Below are 20,352 nucleotides of genomic sequence, written 5' to 3'. Positions count from 1 at the left end.
ATGCATAATTTTATACACCTCTATCACGTCCCCTTTGGATTAACGTGTATCCATAGGTTTTCCCTAAGCAAATAGCAGCTGCTTAAACAGAGACGAGGATTAATACCCCCTACTTTGAAACATGGTCCCAATCCACGCCAGCCCTCCCCCACTCCACTGCAGCTGCTTCTTGCAGAAATTAAGGAGGCAGGCAGGCGACCCGGGTTCGGCTTTTCACCTTGGCCTCTAGTTTGGCTCCTTTCTATAGCTGCTTATGAGGTTGCAGAAACACACAGACACACAGCTAAAAACTTCAGCCTGGGTTTATTCTTCAAAGAAAAGCAGAAGTCTTGTTTGGCAGAAGAAAAGGGGAACGAATCCAAACAGTTGTATATTTCACATGTTTAAATACCGTCTGTGGTTGGGAATAATAAACTATTTCTTCCTAGTGTCAGAAAGATCTCACATACACCAAAACTAGATTAATGACAGGGGCGACTTGTTGCTACATCCAATATACAGATAAACAATGCTGGAGCATGTATAAGACCATGGATGAAACCGTGGGCCGTCCAGAGTGTTAATTTGCAAGGGAGTATATATATAGGAGGAGAAGCAGTTCAGGCGGTGCTGTTGCAATCCCGAGTTTCTGTAAGACTAAGTTGGCTTGTCTTGTCATGATGCCAGAACGGCATTTGTGAGGCTACAGAGACAGTCATGATGAAGAGAAGCCAGTTGGAAAAGAGCAAAGAGCGCTGAAAACTCCCCCTCTCTTGAGGGCTGAGACGTTCTCAGTTTTCTCCAGTCGTTCAACAGCGATGCTCCAGAAACGCTTGTAAACTTTGACGGACGCTTTCAACCCAGGAAGACAACTTTAGTGCAAAATCAGTTGTGGGTTAGAATCTAAGGAGAGCCCTGCTGGATCAGACCAAGGGTCCATCTAGTCCAACATTCGGTTCACACAGAGAGGCCAACCAGCTGTTGATGAGGAACCCGCAAGCAGGACATGGGTGCAACAGCACCCTCCCGCCCATGTTCCCCAGCAACAGATGTACATAGGCCTACTGCCTCTGGAGGTAGCACAGAGCCATCAGGACTAGTAACCATTGATAGTCTTCTCCTCCATGAATTTGTTCAATCCTCTTTTGAAGCCATCCAAATTGGTGGCCATCACTACTACGTCTTGCGGAAGTGAGTTCCATAGTTCAGCTCTGCGCTGTGTGAAGAAGTCCTGCCTTTCCTCTGTCCTGAATCTTCCACCAATCTACTTTATGGGATGGCCCCGGGTTCCAATCTGATAAGAGGGAGAAGAATGTCTCCCTAGCCACTTTCTCCCCACCAGGCATATTTTTATATGAACTAGCCTATGTACATTTTATGCCAACTGGCACCCTCTTCTGTCTTCTTATTTGGTGATTCATAACTGGCTGCCCTAGCTACCTCTCTCAGGTAAGTGTGCAAGCCCCTGGTATAGGGTGGAGGAGGGCACTTGTGGACACTTGGTCCAGGGTCTCTTCAACTGTGGTGCTGACCCTGCATAAGAACACCAGAAGTGCCCTGCTGGATCAGACCAAGGGTCCATCCAGTCCAGCACTCTGTTCACACAGTGGCCAACCAGCCATCAGCCAGGGATGAACAAGCAGGACATGGTGCAACAGCACCCTCCTGCCCATGTTCCCCAGCAACTGGTGCACACAGGCTTATTGCATCTAGTTGCTTTGCTTGGAAGATCTAAACCACCAGTCTGGACTCAGAAGATGACAACTTCTCCTCCTCCATGTCTTCCAGAGGTTCCTTCTCAGAGTATGTCTCTGGTGAGGTGCTACAGAGTTTCTGGAGTGAATCCTTCAGGCTCATGGTCACTCCTGGGGGCGGGTCATGGCAACAGGTGAGCAAACACGAGATGTTATTTAAAAAGGAAAGGAAAGGAAAAGGCTACTGATACAAAAGCCTCAACGGTCAGGCTAAACCACCCACCTTCTCCCCCTGACATGCAGGTCCAATCAGCACACTGGGGAAAAGAGCGGGACATGTCGGGGACCAGCTTTTGATAAAAAAAATGTACAACATCAAATAGGCTTTTGGTGAATGCAATCGTACGTGGAGAGAAAGTGGGGGGCAAAGGCGGGGGGGGACGGACGGCGAGGAAGGCTCGCTTCAGGCACAGGTGGCTTCTTGGTTGTCCAAAGGTATCTCGTTCCCATAGCTGCAGTCTCCGTACTGATAGTAAGGAGGTATTTGCGGTGCCTCAATGATCAGTAGACCCTCCGGTGACAAGGAGGCGAAAACCGTGGTGGGGTCGACCTCTCCAGGAAGCCTAAAGCGGGGTGGGGTGTGTGGGGAGAATGAAATTAGATAATTTGTGAGTCTCGTGCAAGGTTCCCCCTTCTCCTCCCAGGACTCCTCTAAACAAGTGGTTTATTGTACGCTCGTGATTGGACGCTCACGGACGTTTTTGGGTTGATTTCATGCCCGCGTCAACAACCGGGATGTCTCCTGCTGAATCCTCCGGGCATCCCAGGGTAAAAAGAACCACGTTGAAAGTGGTAATAGCTGGGAAAGCAGGATCATTATTCAATTCAAACCCTTATCGCCCCTCTCCTCCCGTGCAATTCAGCCCATAACAATTGTGGCAAAGAATGAGGAAGCACAAAAGTCTCGGGTAAACAACGCAATTTCCCTTAATGTAGAGACACTCCGAAGGGAAATAAAATCTAAAGGAAAATGGCCATGTCCCAGATCTTTCACTAGGTTGTCGTGAACCCAGCAGGACATACGAGTTTTGTCCACCATCAATTCTCGGTCGCTTTCCTCCGTTAGAGTGCTCTGTTGCTATATTTGGATTTTGCCGTTTCTTGCTTGGTAGTATTTTATATAAACCACCCTTGGAAGCATGTGTGAGGGATGATATGTAATTCTCTTCCTCAACCCAAATAAACTAATCTCCATTGCAAACAAACTGGTGTTTTTTTTAAAGGCTTAATTTCAAGGGAACTCTGGGAACGGCCACACTTCATCTTGACCTCATTTACGCTCTTTGGAGGCCCGGCTGCCATTTCGGATTTCAATAGGAGCAGTGGAGGAAATTCTCTGCATGGTTTAAAGGTCCACCTTTGGATATAGGCAAGATTAAAACCAACCCCAGAATATTTTAAGAGCGTTTCTTGAAGTTAGTTTTAAAACCCTTCCCAAAAAATAACTACAGCGATGCTGCTGCCCCAGTTATTTTTAAAGCAAAGGGACGCTTTGCACACCTAGTACATTAAATGCACCTAGAGCGTCATCAGAGGGTGAGTGTGTGTGTGTGTGTGTGTGTGTGTGTAAGAAATCGTGTTTCCCTACCGTCGCTTTCTCCCCGCTTCTGTCCCACAATACTTCCTCTTCCCACGGGGAAGAAAGAGGGAGGAAACAATGACCACGTCGCCCATTCAGTGGGCATTTTAATCGCCCTGCTTTTCCTGCAGGTGAAATCCCCTCTTCATCACAACAGTTAAAGCTGCAGGAGCCCTGCCCTCGTTTGTATCTGGTCACAAGAGCAGGGCTCCTGCAGCTTTAACTGTTGTGATGAAGAGGAGATTTCACCAGGTGCTGCATGCTTACAAAGGACACCTGCTGAAATTCCCTTTTCAATACAACTCTTAAAGTTTCAGGAGCCCTGTCCTTCTTTCCATGTGGTCACCCTAATTCAGCCCTTGGGCTAAAAATCTTTCCCCACCCTGGACTTCCAGGCTTGCAGCCGTGATCTGCCAGTCTTTCAAGGGCCACAAAGACCCTTGAAAGACCCTTTCAATTTGTATTTTAAATTTGTATTTTTGCATTGCTGCTGTTGTTATCTGGTTGAGCTTTTATATTGTATTTTATATGATGGTTTTATACTGTTGTTTTCTACTTGAATTGTCTTAATTTTGTAAAACGCCCAGAGAGCTTTGGCTATTGGGCGGTATAGAAATGCAATAAATAAATAAATAAACGTACATGGCAACACCTCTGGAATTTCTCCCTCTTATCTACAACGTCCCTCTGACTCTGGTCTAATTATTAATTAAGCATCCCTGATAACTGACTAGGTTATTTTGGTGTTCAACTTTTTAATTAAGGAATGTGGGAGGCAGAAGGTTTAAGAGGGACATCATGCACCTCTCTCTCTCTCTCTCTCTCTTTCAAAGCCCAGCAACTCCACCTTGCATTATAAAGCAGGCTTTGTGTTAAATCTGCGTACATTCTTTGGCAAGCAGGTTTCGCTGGCTGCCTTTCAGATCTTATGCAGCTGCAGTTTAGTACAAGCACATCAAGTAAATATCTGCATCGGAGCAGGAAAAGTACATGTCCAAATAAGGAATTCTTGAGAAATCCAACAGACAGGCCAAAGCCGGTCTCATTTTAATAAGGTGGTAATCCCGTAATGTGCATGGGTACCATGTCAGATTGCAGTTTTATTATTATTATTATTATTATTTATTTATTTATTTATTTATTTATATAGCACCATCAATGTACATGGTGCTGTACAGAGTAAAACAGTAAATAGCAAGACCCTGCCGCATAGGCTTACAATCTAATAAAATCATAGTAAAACAATAAGGAGGGGAAGAGAATGCAAACAGGTACAGGGTAGGGTAAGCAGGCAAGAGGGTAGGGTAAAACTAACAGTAGAAAGTAACAGTAGAAGTCTGCACAACATCAAGTTTTAAAAGCTTTAAAAGTTTTCATCTGGAGATGATGCTAGTCCCTTTGAGGATGCAGCCACCCACCTCGTCCCCACACCCCACTGCCCATCTTGCTGTTCTAATGGTGCCTCTGCTTGCGCTGCTGTTCCACCTCCTGTGAGAATAATCCAGACTTCTGCTTGGCTAACGCAGGTCAGACGGGTGGATTTTCACGTTTCCCTACCCTATGGCTGCCTGCTGCTGTCCCACAATAGCGACGGTCTCTTTACACGGGGAGAGAAAGAGGAAGCAGCAACGACCCCGCGGCCCTTTCAGGGGCCGTTTATGTCACGCCGCTTTTCCTGCACGCAGCAGGAAATGGCAGCACATTCCGTTTGAAAAGAAAAAAGACGGATTAGAAGGGGTCTATTTTGCGACGGAAAAACAAGCGGAAGAAGCGGGAGTCGGATGTCAGTAAGCAGGCAGTAGTGAGTGTGCGATAAAACACTCGTCTGATGATGCTCTAGAAGAACGGAGCATACAGAGGGCCCAGTGGAGTAGCCTGTTTAGGGTAGCCACTTGTACATCACACACACACACACACACACACACACACACACACACACACACACAGGAATTGCATCAGCAAAACAGAAGACAAAAGAGGACACAGTTTTGCATAGCATTTGTGTGTGCTAATTTATATGGAGAGGTGCTGAGCTGATTGCTTGCAGAGAGAGGGCTTTTGAAATTAAGCCAAAGCCCTTATGTACCACAGATTGTACACCTCTCCTTTAGAGCCTCCCTCACCCCACCCCACCCCACACCATGCCACCCCACCCATCTATCTATCTATCTATCTATCTATCTATCAGGCAGCTTTTGAAGTTTAAAAAACATTCGTGTTCTTTTCATTTGCAAATGCATACACACCTACATAAATCCTCCCAAATACGCAGAAACTACTCCCTTCTTTTTGGGTGGCCCTCTTGGGCTTCCAAACTGATCGGCACTCAGCCACCCAACTTCACTGTTAGCGTGAACCTCTGCTCTCCCCCCCTGTCCTCTTGCAGCGAAGGATCTCACTTGAAGTCTACAGGACAGGGGAATTTGCAACACTTTTGCAAGACCTTTTTATTCTCTCCATATTTTAACACTTAATTGTAACTTAAATTTAAATTGTACTGTTCTAACTCTGTATTTTAATCTTATATCAATTTTTGCTGCATGGTTTTTATCCCGGTTGTGCTTTTCATATTGAATTTTGTATTTGTGTTTTTTAGACTGTTCTTTTATTACGGTTTTAATTTTTGTGAACTGCCCAGAGAGCCGTTCCAGAGGGCGGTATAAAAATGTAATAAATAAATAAATAAATAAATAAATAAAATAAAATAAAATAAAATAAAAGAAATACTGAAGCACGGGATGGACTAGATGCAGGCGTGGGCAACCGATGGACCTCCAGATGTCGGACTACAAGTTCCATAATCCCTGACCTGCTGGCTGGGGCTGATGGGAGTTGGAGTCCAATATCATTTGGAAGGCCGCTGGCTTCCAGTCCTGGACTGGAGACGGGTGCTGGCTCTTTGCCGTGCAAGCTGTCAGTGGCGGCCCCAAAAAGCCCCGTCTGCCTGTGGCTGTGTCCGAACCTGATCCTTCCTTGCGCCAGCAAGTTCCAACGTGCAAAAGAAAAGAAAAAGGCTCCCTTGTCCTTCAAGCCTTGCAGTCCCCGGGATTAAAAAAAAGAAGAAGAGTACAGCAGGGAAAGTTCTGGAGCGTGACTCTTTCTCTGCAAAGTAAACAAGGAGGGCTTGGGAGCAGGGATGAGGCATGGAATCCGAAATAGATTTTCAAATGCATGCAGATGAGTCACTTTCCCTAGGGGTAACTCCAGGACAGAGCACAAAGGCAGAACTTCTCACCCACCTGTTTGCCCCCAACCCCCAGGCACAGCACACACACACACCACTGAGCATGGAGCAAGTGCTTCAAAGGAACCCTCAGCCTATCAAGGAAGGGGTGGGAAATGAAAGATCTCCCGTGGTTGCCCGTGGCAAGGAGCTGACCCCTTTCTCCATCGTTTTATGGGGCGTGTTTTGTTCCCTCCCCAAGAAAGATCAGTTTCACAATGGTTCCTTCTAACTACCGCAGCCTTCCCCAACCTGGTGCCCTCCAGATGTTTCAGATGAGAACTCCCAGCTTTCCTGACCGTGGGCTGCGATGCCAGCTAGGGCTGAAGGCCCTGGAGGCTGGCAGCTCCGAAGGCAGTGGGGCAGCGAATCCCCTCCAGGTTTCAGTCAGAACCAGGCCACAAAGGGGAGAGACTAGGTCTCAGGATGAAAAAATAGATGTATTGACAAGAAGCCTGACTTGTTTTGGCCTATCCTCTATTTTAAGGCCTTCTTCAGGGGGTAAAAAGAAGTGTCTACACAATTTCATCCAGCAAAAAAAAAAAAAAGGTCTCCTGTATTAAATCGGTTGCCAGTGGATTAATACTTTCTCTAGGGGATTAATGCTTTCTCTAGGAGCTTCGGCTATTGGGAGGTATAGAAATGCAATAAATAAAATAAAATAATGCAGGAGACAATCTTTTTGCTTGAAGAAATAGGGACTTGAGGATGTTGTTGTTGTTGTTGTTGTTGTTGTTATTATTATTATTATTATTATTATTATTATTATTTTCCCTATGATGTTCCCTATGAGGACAGGCTGAAGGAACTTGGGATGTTTAGTCTGGAGAAAAGATGACTGAGGGGAGATGTGATAGCAGTGTTCAGGTCCATAAAAGGGTCCCACAGGGAAGAGGGTCAAGAACTCTTTTCCAGGGCCACAGAAATTAGGACCCGGAATAATGGGTATAAGTTACAGCTACCTAGATTTCAATGAAATATAAGGAAAAAACTTCCTGGTGCTAAGATTTGTACAACAGTGGAACAGTCTATCTACGGAGGTTGTGGGTTCTCGATCTCTGGAGGTGTTTAAGAAGAGGCTGGACGGCCACCTCTCATGGATGGTTTAACTGGTTTTCCTGCACATTGCAGAGGGTTGAACTAGATGATCCTCGTGGTCCCTTCCAACTCCACGATTCGATGGAGTTCTGCAGACATTCCCATCTACCCCCCGAAGAAGGCCTTATAATAAAGGCCGAAATGCGTCGTGTTTCTTTTCAATAAATCTGTGTTGGCAATGCTGAGATCTCGTTTCTCTTCGGACGCTCATCTCCTTCTGGTTCTTCAGCCAGAACCAGTCAGCACTCTAAAGGAGCTATCCAAAGTGTGACTGGTTCCGAGTGAAACCCGGAGAGGATTCGCCGCCCCACTAACATAGGAGCCACCAGCCTCCACTGAGTCCAAAGCATCTGGAGGGAGGTTGAGGAACGCTGCCCTGGCTCAGCGACAGACTGGCGGGGGGTTTCCCTAAATGCGGAGAATGTCCTCATTCTGACGTGCGCAGAGGGCTGCTTAAAAGGCCCTGTGACTCAGAGCATCGTCCCAAGATAGAAATGGCAGGAGCCGCGCTCTCGGTGGGAGGGAAGGGTCAACCTACTTTCAGCCTTACTGGCACTGTGAACCCCGTATCGTTTCAGGAGCCGGAGGGGCAAGGGTGCTTCTGAAACGGATCCCTGCCAGAGGAGAAGGGTTGGTATCTAGGTCATGCACATGGGAGAAGACATCCCATTTCTGTGAAACCAGCCCTGGCAGGCCTCACAACCCTTACATTCCTAATAGGTGCCTCTGATCAGATTAGTCATCAGAGAAGCTAGCCTGAAGGCAACATTTTATTATACACACACACACACACACACACACACACACACATACAAATCCATTCCTGAGTTTGCTCTCACTCTAGTGTGACAAAGAGACTGAAGCAGTGGAGGCGGTGGGTCTGACATCTGCGCATCCGCTCCTTGGAGAACTCCTGTAGGGTTCTGATTGGTTCTGACTGAAACCCGGAGCGGAGTTACCGCCCCACCGACGTCGGAGCCACCAGCCTCCACTGGACTGGTGCAAAGGCAGAGCTATGCAGAGGTAGCGGCGGAGCCATGAATATGGGCCTGGCTGTCATCCTAGGAAGCTTAGGAACACAGGAAGTTGCCTTATACAGAGACAGACCTTTCGTCCAACTAGCAAAGTTGACATTGGGCCCGTTCAGAAGACACCTTAAACCATGGCTTTAAATGGTGGTTAAGCGAGAAAGCCGGGCTGTGTTCAGAAGACACCTTAAACCACGGCTTTAACCACGGTAGTTAAGCGAGAAAGCCAGGCTGTGTTCAGAAGACACCTTAAACCACAGCTTTAACCACGGTAGTTAAGCGAGAAAGCCAGGCTGTGTTCAGAAGACACCTTAAACCACGGCTTTAACCCTGGTGGTTAAGCGAGAAAGCCGGGCTGTGTTCAGAAGACACCTTAAACCATGGTTTTAACCATGGTGGTTAAGTGAGAAAGCCGGGCTGTGTTCAGAAGACACCTTAAACCACGGCTTTAACCCTGGTGGTTAAGCGAGAAAGCCGGGCTGTGTTCAGAAGACACCTTAAACCATGGTTTTAACCATGGTGGTTAAGTGAGAAAGCCAGGCTGTGTTCAGAAGACACCTTAAACCACGGCTTTAACCCTGGTGGTTAAGCGAGAAAGCCGGGCTGTGTTCAGAAGACACCTTAAACCATGGTTTTAACCATGGTGGTTAAGTGAGAAAGCCAGGCTGTGTTCTTAAGACACCTTAAACTACAGCTTTAACCACGGTAGTTACGCCAGAAAGCCAGGCTGTGTTCAGAAGACACCTTAAACCACGGCTTTAACCCTGGTGGTTAAGCGAGAAAGCCAGGCTGTGTTCAGAAGACACCTTAAACCACGGTTTTAACCATGGTGGTTAAGTGAGAAAGCCAGGCTGTGTTCAGAAGACACCTTAAACTACAGCTTTAACCACGGTAGTTACGCCAGAAAGCCAGGCTGTGTTCAGAAGACACCTTAAACCACGGCTTTAACCCTGGTGGTTAAGCGAGAAAGCCAGGCTGTGTTCAGAAGACACCTTAAACCACGGCTTTAACCCTGGTGGTTAAGCGAGAAAGCCAGGCTGTGTTCAGAAGACACCTTAAACCACAGCTTTAACCACGGTAGTTACACCAGAAAGCCAGGCTGTATTCAGAAGACACCTTAAACCACGGCTTTAACCCTGGTGGTTAAGCGAGAAAGCCAGGCTGTGTTCAGAAGACACCTTAAACCACGGCTTTAACCATGGTGAAGAAGACCTTTTGCTTTATTCACCATGGTTAAAGCTGTGTTTTAAGGTGTCTTCTGAATACAGCCCGGCTTTCTCACTTAACCACCATGGCTAAAGCCATGATTTAAGGTGTCTTCTGAACACAGCCTGGCTTTCTCGCTTAACCACCATGGTTAACGCCATAGTTTAAGGTATCTTCTGAACGGGGCCATTGACTGGCAGCCATGGCTTTCTGGGGTTTCGGAAAGGATTCTTTCCTAGCTCTACTTGGAGATGCCAGGGATCGAACCTGGGACCTTGTGCATGCTCTGCCTTTGAGCTACAGCCGCTTGTGGTGTCACTGCTTCCACCTGCCCCTGCTCACCGGGCTGCACAAGCCCTTGTAGGGCTCAGCGAGAGGTAAGGGAATGCCCCATAACCGCCCGCTCCTCAATGCCAGCTGCCATTTTTACACAAGATGTAATTTTCTGTAATTTTACAAAATGGCGGCTGTACAAGGCCATTTCCACAACGTTAGAGGCTAGTGCGCACGTGTGCACATGCGCAAGTGGAACACAATTGTCCTACATCCCTACCACCCCGACAATCGGATTTAATAAGATCCGTACGTCCTTAGTTGGATGACAGGTTTACAAATGTCGCCTTTCTATCTTTGGCGGAAACGCCATCGCAATTCCGATTCTCCTTCCCCAAGCAGTGAGTGACTTGGAGCATCTCTACACGAAGGGAAATCGCGTTGCCTACCCAGGACTGTTGTGCTTCCTGGTTCTTTGCCGCAATTGATATGGGCTGCTTTACATGGGAGGAGAGGGGCGACGAGGGGGAAGATTCCGCTCCTTCCCGGGGCTCTTTTAAGCAGAGGGCACTATTTTTTAAATCCTGTTTATTTGTGTCCGGTAGATCATAAATAATAAAATGACTGCTATGGCACCACACTTACTTTAAAATGTGGTGAGCTAGCCCTGCTGCATTTTGGTGTGTGTGTGTGTGGGGGGGCTCTTGCTTATTTCAATGAGTGGGAGCCTGGGCTTCTGCTCTAAAGTTTGATCCTGATGGCCAAACTGACCAAGATACTGGCAGGAGATGTTTAGAACAATGCTGGGTAGGTTCTTCATACTTACTGGATTTTCTTGGTGAAATTCTTAGAGACGATCCCTCCTTCCATCTGTTGTTCTTCGTGTTTACCTGCCAGGTAGAGGGGAAACAAATTTAAGAGAAACAAATTTCCAACAAGACCCTCCCCCACATTCTACCTGCACTTCGAATGTTATACTTTTATACAGCTGTCGTGCCAGAGTTTTAGGACAGAGTCCCTCAACCTTGGGTCCCCATTTGTTGTTGGGAGGCGGAAGGTAGCGTGCTAAATCCTGGTTATGATCGCCATTCAGTTCAAAGAATGAAGCTCACTGGGTGCCTTTGCGGCGAGTCATTGGCCTAGTCCTCACTGAGGCAGTCAACCCGTGTATGGGCTGTGTAAGACTGCAGGTGAGGCTCACATAATGGCATGCTTCCCCACCCAAAAACCAACAAACAAAACAAAAAAAAATACCTTCACGTAGAAATCTAGCCTCTCAGGGAGACATGGTTCTAGCTTTTCCCTTGACATGCTACTTTTCTAGAGGCAGGGAATCTTATTTTTCATGAGGGGACATTCCAGCATGTGTGGTTTGAAGTGTACAGCGTGGATACAGGTCGATCACCTCGGTGAGAAGAGATAGGCGATTCGTTGTTTTGCAAGGATAAAATAGCCTGCCTAGCAGGAAGACAGGATAATAAAATGTCGTAGCCCAATAGCCAGGGACGTTACTGATACTCTCATCCAGTTTATTTTCAGCCTGGCCAGTTTGTTTATCTGGATAATTTTCTTTTATCCATTCGCCGCCTCGAAGGCCAAAAATATATATATAGGCCGGATCTACACTACTGCTTTAAAGCGCTATAAAACTGTTATAAAGCGCTTTAAAGCAATAGTGTAGATCCGGCCATAGCGTGAGGCGGGATTGTGAGCTCTTTTTTAAAAAAATAAACGCATCAAATCACCCTGAAAACCTCCCCTGTTCAAGTTGTGTTTTGTTTCGGGTTGCGTTGCGGTGACACAACCACCTTCGCCGAAACCATGAAGCAGATTGTATCTTCCACGTTCGGAAGGTTCTTGACGGGCAGAGCGAGTTCCCAGGAACAGCTGCGGTCTGATCCAGCAGGAAAAGCGCCCAGAAAATCTGTACGGAATCTCTGGCAGGCTCGGTTTTATGCCCAGCCAGTGTCTGGGTGTGCCAGCTACAAGAGCCTCAGCCAGAGAGGAGATGCCACAGATGGGGCTTTGGAGAAACAGCTGAGAGAAAAGAAATTGGAGCTCTTGAAATTCTCCACCCCATTTGTGAGCAGAGGAACGGGGTGGAGGGCATTTCACGACTGGATTTCTCCAGGGGGGGGGGAGTGCCGTCCCTGAGTAATTCTCGGAAATGCCTTTCCGCACGGATTTTCTGGCTGTAGGGATGACTCAAATGGTCTCCTTCCTAGGGCTGCCGCAGTCAAAAATTCTGGGACCAAGGACCTCTGGGCCTAAGCAGAGTTCCTTTCCCCCTTCTTAAAAAGAAGCCATTAAAGGAACTTTCTTTAAAAAGCAACCTAAAGGCAAAGTGGCTCTGAGCATGTGCAGAGTGCCTTTTTTTTTGGATTCTCACTGCTTCAGACTCTGCCCAGGTGTGCTGTAGAAACTGACGCTTCATATCCTCATCCAAACAGGCAGGAATTTAAGTATTTTTACCATGTCCCACTTCTTGAAAATGTGATTTCACTGTTTCCAAAAAAAAAAAAATCTTTCTCTTCCAGCTTCATTTATTTATTACATGTATATCTTGCTTCCCCACCCCCACCCCCTCTTGCAAGGAAGCCAAAGCAGCTCATATGGTCTTCTTCCTGTCCATGTTATTTTCACAACAACCCTGTTGTGAGAATCAGTAACTGGCCCAAAGTAGAGTGACCATATGGAAAGGAGGACAGGGCTCCTGTATCTTTAACAGTTGTATTGAAAACGACATTTCAGCAGACATCATATGGAGAACCTGGTGAAATTCCCTCTTCATCACACCAGTTAAAGCTGTAGGTGCCCTGCCCTCTTTTAAATCTGGTCACTCTAGTATAGTTCCTGCAACTTTAACTGCTGTGATGAAGAGGGAATTGCACCAGGTTCCCCATATATACAAATGACACCTGCTGAAATTCCCTTTTCTATGCAACTGTTAAAGATACAGGAGCCCGGTCCTCCTTTCCATAGAGTCACCCAGTGAGCTTCCATGGCCAAGTGGGGACTAGAACCCGGATCTCCCGAGACCCAGTCCACCACTCTAATCCAAATCCAAATGAAGTTTATTAGGCAACCAATTACAGGTTCTAGCCAAAAGAAGAAAAATGAAGTCCAATACTACTGTAACCTCTACACCATGCTGGTTTTGAAATTTCCCTTCCACCCCGTTCTCTTTTACCTCTCTGGCCCACAGCTCAAACCCTCTTTGGGTTTTTAAAAAGTATTGTCAGGCCCATCAAAGTTACACAGCGTAGTTTGCAGGCCGGCAGAGTTGCTCATTCATCTCATTCCCAAGCCAGGGGCAGGCGAGGAACAGGCAGATCAAAGAGCCAAAAGAAAGGTTTTGAAGTTGAGGAACCAACTTTAGCTTCATAAGAAAGAGGGAGGGAAACAGGGCCGCTCTGCAACCTGTTTTGAGATCTCCAGATGACATGGTGGCGCCTGGAAACTAATTTTAAAAACGAAACACAAAAAGAGGATCACTTTACAGATGGGGGGAAATCAAAGCTCAGCAACAGCTCTGGGCTACGATCCAGGGCTTGGTAGATGATATCCCAGGACCAAAGTGGATGATTCATTAATGCAGGCATCCATTACATGTGTCTTGTTTTAAAAAACAACAAGGGTGTTTGGGGAATCAGGAGCATAAAATGCTTTCGCCCTTCCTGTACTGAAGACCTGGGGTGCTTCTAGACAGACATAGTGCATAGGGCATTGACCACCAATGCAGAGGCACCATAGAGCTGTTCCATCTTTTCCTCTTTAACAGATCTTTCTTTTTGGAAGAAAAAAAACGACAGAAGAAGCAGTGGGGAAAGAGTGAAGGATTATTTTGTTTTATTTATAGAATCATAGAATAGTAGAGTTGGAAGGCCATTGAGTCCAACCCCCCGCTCCGTGCAGGAATCCACCCTAAAGCATCCCTGACAGATGGTTGTCCAGCTGCCTCTTGAATGCTGCTAGTGTAGGAAAGCCCACAACCTCCCTAGGTAACTGATTCCATTGTCGTACTGCTCTAACAGTCAGGAAGTTTTTCCTGATGTCCAGCTGGAATCTGGCTTCCTTTAACTTGAGCCCGTTATTCCGTGTCCTGCACTCTGGGAGGATCGAGAAGAGATCCTGGCCCTCCTCTGTGTGACAACCTTTTAAGTATTTGAAGAGTGCTCTCATGTCTCCCCTCAATCTTCTCTTCTCCAGGCTAAACATGCCCAGTTCTTTCAGTCTCTCTTCAAAGGGCTTTGTTTACTGCATTTCTATGTCGCCCAGTAGCGAAGCTCTCGACAAATCAAAGACATCATCAGGAACCCCCTTCAACCCGTAAAATGCCATGAATGAGGGAGTGTGATTGTCCCAGGGCTGTACGGATTTTGTCAAACCCGTCCCGTCCAAACTGTAGGCATCTGTCATTCCACCGTCTGCTCATTGACAGAATCGGATTCTTCCAACCAGAATTTTGTTCTATCGGCGCCAAATCGCATCGGCGCAAATGCGCACTTCTGCTCATTTGCATTTACTTGATACGCATGAGCGCTCATGCGCATTGACCAAGTTGGATTGGCGCAGTTGCATAGGTGTGCATGAGCGCTAGTGCAGAAATGCGCATGAGCGCTAATGCGAATAATAATAATAATAATAATAATAATAATAATAATAATTTATTTCTTGCCCGCCTCTCCAATTGAATCGAGGCAGGGAACAATGACAAGCATAAAATATATAAAATACTGATTAAAAACATAGCAAATCAGTGCAAATTAGTGCAAATTAGGGCAAATCCAACTCCCCAAAAGTGAAAAAAAAATGCTCCAAACGTCTGCAGAATCTGGGTGACTGGGTCCACTGCAGAATCTGTGGGTCAGAGTCATAGAAATCCAAACTTGCTTGGTTCTGTTGCAGATTTCTCTAACAGCCCTAGATTTTACAATAAAAATCATTTTGAAGCAGCCCTAGTGAAAATTACTTTCCTCTCAAATATGCTGCTTCACCTAGGAGGGAAGCTGCCATTTATTTATTTATTTATTATATATATATATATATATATATATATACCGCTTCAAAATTTCGGAGCGGTGTACAAGATAAAATAAAATAAAAACAAGAGACACCTTACATAGATTTTTAAAAGAAGCAAAATGAAAAGTGAACCATGAACTGTGGCTGACCATTACGGAAAGGCTTCCTGGAACAATTATGTTTTCAGGAGGTGCCGAAAGGAGTACAAAGTTGGCGCCTGCCTGGCCTCCAGAGGCAGAGAATTCCATAGGAGGGGGGCCACCACGTGGAAGGCTCTTCCCCTGGTGGACTCCAATCAGAGAATGGGTCTATGTGGAACCGCTAGGAGCAGACCCTTGGATGACCTCAGTGGCCGGGCAGGTTGGTAAGGGAGAAGGCGCTCTCTCAGGTATCCTGGTCCCAAGTTGTTTAGGGCTTTGTACACAAGTACAAGAACCTTCAACCTGGCCCGGTAGCGAATAGGCAGCCAGTGCAGTTCCCTCAGCAGAGGAGTTACATGCTGGAAAGGGGCAGCTCCAGACAACAGCCGAGCTGCAGCGTTCTGCACTAGCTCCAGCTTCCGGAGCAGCTTCAAGGGCAGCCCCACACAGAGCGCGTTGCAGTAATCCAATCTTGAGGCTACCAATGCCTGTACCACCATGGCCAAGTTATCCCTGTCCAGGAGAGGCCGTAGTTGGCGAACCAACCAAAGCTGGTAAAAGGCACTCCGAGTCGCCATGGGCAATTGAGCCTCCAGCGACGGAGATGGATCCAAGAGTACCCCCAAACGATAAACCTGATCTGCCAATAGTAGTTAAACCTTTCTGGGTTTATCAGGAGCTTGGGGAGGGGACAATTTTACCTGGATCATTGTGCAGGGGAGGGATATATCCCCTACTTCTCACACCCTGCGGCTCCAACCCTGATCAAGCCATACCCTCAACAGCTTATTATTTTTAAAAGTACATGTTAACTGCATGTCCGCATTTAATGTCTCGTCTCATTTGGGCCCCAGAGATCCTGCTGGAAAGGGCGCAAGCCCATCCTGTTCCTCCACTCCACCTGTTGTGGCCTGCTTGTAAATTTGGAATCTTGCTTGATTTAGCAGATGGGGCGGGGGGGGGGGGGCGGGGAGTTGGAATGGGTTTGAAACTGCAAAGCCGTCCAGCAGCTGCCAGCTCTTTCATTCACCTGGGACATTTAAAGGGCCAGGCAGGGGCTCCAGGTTGGATCCGACCACCCTACGCAGGTTCAGCTCTGTACCCAAATGACCGTGCTCAGCGGACCCCCAAATGTCCCCCCTCCCGGAAGGCTATTAGGGGTGCTGCTTTTTTTAATGGTCAGGGGCCCTGTGCCCTACACTACTCAAAGCCGGCGGAAAAGTAATGCTTTCCGTTGCATGGGGGTGCAGTCACAGAAGAAATTCAGCCACTGATTCCTGCTTGTCATGGGGGAAAAAATTCATGACTTCGTTCCTGCTGGTTTCGGTGAATAAAGGCAGAAACGATCTGTCCTCACAAAAAAGGGGGTCGTCTTCGTTAAAAACAAGCGCACGTGCATTTAAAGATCCCTGTTTTTCATCGGTGAAATACACAGAATGGTACCCGATCCTTCCCCAGCCTCTGTTTCTCTGAATTCCGCAAAGAAAAGTGGGAATTTAAGAAGACACATGAATCATTCTTTCACCGGACATCTGTACCCATCAGCTATATAACACCTCACTATCCGTACTGTTTGTGGACAGCGTAAATGCCTGAACATTATGCCTATTCACTCACCAGTCTCTGAAGAATTTCTCTTTTGGTGTTAAAATAAATGTTGCTTAGCACAGATGGGTGTAGGTTAGCTGGGGCCTCTGGATGATTTGTACAACAGCTCCCATAACGTCCAAGCATGGGTCATACTGGCTGGGGCTTATGGGAGTTGTAGTCCAAGATATCTGGAGGGCCCAAGGTTCCCTAACCGGTATGGGATAAAACCATAGGTGAACTTTATCTAGTGCCCTAGTGCCTACAACTCTCATCAGCCACAGCAGCAGAGCTATTGGGGTGGATGGGAAGTGTAATCCACGATACCAAGTTGGGTAGGGGTCATTCAGAGCTAACACTTATGAAGAGGAGGGTATTACTCATTGTCTTGCGTTCCAAGCCCTTTCTGTTTGTAACCGGCTCATTGCTTCTAGTTTATTATTATTATTATTATTATTATTTATTTATTTATTTATTTATTTATATAGCACCATCAATGTACATGGTGCTGTACAGAGTAAAACAGTAAATAGCAAGACCCTGCCGCATAGGCTTACATTCTAATAAAATCATAGTAGAACAATAAGGAGGGGGAGAGAATGCACCAGGCACAGGGTAGGGTAAAACTAACAGTATTGAGTGAGAACTGATGGTTTAGCAACATAAGAAGCTCCATGTACTTTCATTTCAAAATAAAAACCCTCTTAAAACACCCTGTTTCCCCCCCCCCCCGATTGGGCTGTCAGTCGATTAAACACTTTTTAGTTGATCAATCCCCTGCCTCTGACCTGATCCATCTATTGATGATTCTTTTGCTGCTGGCTTTACCTTGGCTTTATTCCGTGCTCTTTTTCATTTTCTTTTAAGGTTTGTCTTTTATGTTTGTAATGTATTGCATTGGATGGTTTTAAAAGTACAGCCAGCAAATAAATAAAAAATAAAATAAAATTGACTGCATTTAAATGAATGTGGATATTATCAGAAAAATCACATTCCCGGTGCTTTTTGGGGAAAATAAATGCAGTCTAAGGCTGCAGTTGCAAGAACGCTTACATAGGAGTAAGTTCCACAGAAGCTAGTGAGACGTAATTCTGAGTAATTACGCGTAGGACTGAATGGCACAATAACGTGCAATTTAATCATCAAATCCCACCACCAATTCCTAGAAAGAAATCTTTCGACGCTTTCCCCCCTCATTCCTTATTACAGTAATGCACCAACCCTCAAAGAATCAAGTGAGCCTGTAACTTAGTCCTACCAATTAATATTGCTCCACCGACAATTAATCGACTAACGCTTTAGTTGATTAATCTATTGATTGTTGCCCTGCCTTTTTTTTTGCAATTTAGTTTTAAATATGTTTGAGAAACTTGCTAAGTTGCTACTAGTACTCAGGTCCACCCCACCCTGAAATCTAAAACTGCACCCCCCCCCCCCCCCGTGGTATTTCTATTTCTATTTTATTTTTTTCTATTTACTGCATTTCTGTACCGACGAATAGCCGAAGCTCTCTGGGCTCTTCACAAAAGTTAAAGCCATCAAACACAGATCAAAGTATAAAACAAATCAAAGTATAAAAACACAGAACAAAAGTACAATATAAAAGCACAACCAGGGTCAAACTGAACAGCAATGCAGAGATGTATACAGATTTAAAATACAGATTTAAAGCAGACTAAAAGACTAAGGTCGTTTCTACAGCTGCCTTTTTTCCAGGGATTGTCCCGGAATCATCCCTGTGCATGCAAATGACACACAGGGGATCTCAGGAGCAGGCAGAGACAATCCCTCTATTTTCCTGGGATAAACTTTAGGTGTAGAAAGGGCCTAAAATGATAAACTGTTGAAATACTGAGAAAATAAGGTCTTCACCTGGCATCGAAAAGAGTATAACGTAGGTGCCACTCACCTGACACTTCCACATAACCATCCTTGGTTTTCACGGTCAGTTCCTCCGGTTTAAAGCTTTGCACGTTGACACACACTTTCCATGGTTCGCCGGAACAGCTCGAAGGACTGACTCCATAGGGTGCCCCTTCTGTGTATCCCCCAAACCTGGAGCTGTAGCCTGGTGGGGAAAGGCCGGAGGTTCGCACCATCCCTGACCTGAGCGGGCCCGGCCATCCAGTGGTCAGCCGTGAGCGGGCCCAATCCGGCCAGTCTGCTGTCAGGTCTCCAGAAAAGGGGGACATTCCAAAGTCGTCATCCAAAAGCCGAGAGGACAAGCTGGGTTCCCTGAATGGGTCTCGAAGAGTTCGGTGCCGGGGAGAATAATGGCAGGGGAAAGGTATCTGGCTATCGGCCATTCCCTTCTTTCCAGTCGGAACCAAGAGCCGAAAACTATGGAAGGAAGAAGAATCCCACGGAAATACCTGGCCGAGGTCTGATCTGTACACAAAAAAAGTTGCTCGCGTGAGGGCCAAAGGACAGTGTTGTCCGCTTAAGCAACAAACCGCCGGCAGAAATCAAGTTGCAGCTTCAGGATTCTGTTTAGACACCAGCTCCTTTGCTTTCCACCTAGAAAAGCCGACAGAATGAATGTCCCTTTCCCCTCCAACGCGAAACGAAAAAAAAGGCACAGCTTCTTGCAAAGAAACAAAAGTGAGAAATTAACCAGAGCAGGCAGCCAGGCTCCTGTTTGCTTGAATCCCAAAGAGAGTGGGGACAGAAATTCCTCTGCTGAAGGATTAAAAATAAATAATACACCTGATCACGTTGCTCTCTCTCTCTCTCTTGCTCTCTCTCCTGAAGAAAACTTCCCCTCCTATTCCCAAACCACAGCTTAAATAAACCTTCCTCGGGAAAGTCGAGAAACTTCTTTAAAGTTCCAAACAGCTGCCTGGGCTCTATTTATATATGCGCCAGAGGGCTGAAGGCTGCGGAGCGGGGAGGGGAGGGTGTTGCAATGCCTGCCCTGTGAGCTGTCTTTTTGGAGAAGGTGAAACAGCCCTGGAGAATCCGGCCCGCAACAGCTGACCTCATCCCAGTGGGACAGGCATACCCAGATGGAGATCCAAGTTTAGACAGCCGGGCTCATTTGCCCCTCCCTTGCCATAGTCTCTCCTCTTCTTCTACAGCAGGCAAGGAGGTTATTATTAGCGGAGGGTGTCAGGCCTGTCTCCCAAGGCAGGCCTCCTTTAAATATCCCCTCCTGGGCTTGGCCAAAACAACAAAGAGCTTTATGGCACCTTAGACATAAGAAGCTGCCTTCTACTAGGTTGGACCACCACTGGTCAACCGAACTCGGGATTATCTCCGGTAGAGAAAGGTTTGTCTTGCCCAGTGATGGAACGAGGGAATTTTAGACCCACTATCCTCAACCTGGAATGCAACTCCCAGCGTTCCTGATCATTGGCCATGCTGACTGGCGCTGATGGGATTTGAAGTGCAACACAGCTGGAGGGCACCAGTTTGGGGAAGGCTGAGTTAGACCCTGGACTGGATGAGGCCATTAGAGGGA

The 20,352-nt window shown here is 46.6% G+C and overlaps 1 protein-coding gene across 1 annotated transcript; it reads right to left on the bottom strand.

The window, feature by feature from the left end:
* Window positions 1–286: 286 nt before the first annotated feature.
* Window positions 287–19,727, bottom strand: HSPB8 (heat shock protein family B (small) member 8). Its single transcript, XM_063144218.1, has 3 exons — window positions 18,802–19,727; window positions 10,967–11,030; window positions 287–2,296 (listed from the first exon to the last, which is right to left on the bottom strand). The coding sequence occupies exons 1-3, from the start codon at window positions 19,196–19,198 to the stop codon at window positions 2,137–2,139; spliced, it is 621 nt and encodes a 206-aa protein (XP_063000288.1). The 5' UTR covers window positions 19,199–19,727; the 3' UTR covers window positions 287–2,136.
* Window positions 19,728–20,352: the final 625 nt, after the last annotated feature.

This window comes from Elgaria multicarinata, chromosome 18 (assembly GCF_023053635.1).
Source record: "Elgaria multicarinata webbii isolate HBS135686 ecotype San Diego chromosome 18, rElgMul1.1.pri, whole genome shotgun sequence".
In the NCBI taxonomy this organism is placed as follows: domain Eukaryota; kingdom Metazoa; phylum Chordata; class Lepidosauria; order Squamata; family Anguidae; genus Elgaria; species Elgaria multicarinata.
This window is presented reverse-complemented; position numbering and strand designations above follow the sequence as displayed.

Excerpts from the sequence above, each read along its gene's own strand:
- HSPB8 (XM_063144218.1), bottom strand. The coding sequence starts at position 19,198 with ATGGCCGATAGCCAGATACCTTTCCCCTGCCATTATTCTCCCCGGCAC. Across the intron at positions 11,031-18,801 it reads TGGTTATGTGGAAGTGTCAG|GTAAACACGAAGAACAACAG; the intron begins GTGAGTGGCACC and ends TCTACCTGGCAG. Across the intron at positions 2,297-10,966 it reads AATTTCACCAAGAAAATCCA|GCTTCCTGGAGAGGTCGACC; the intron begins GTAAGTATGAAG and ends ACCCCGCTTTAG.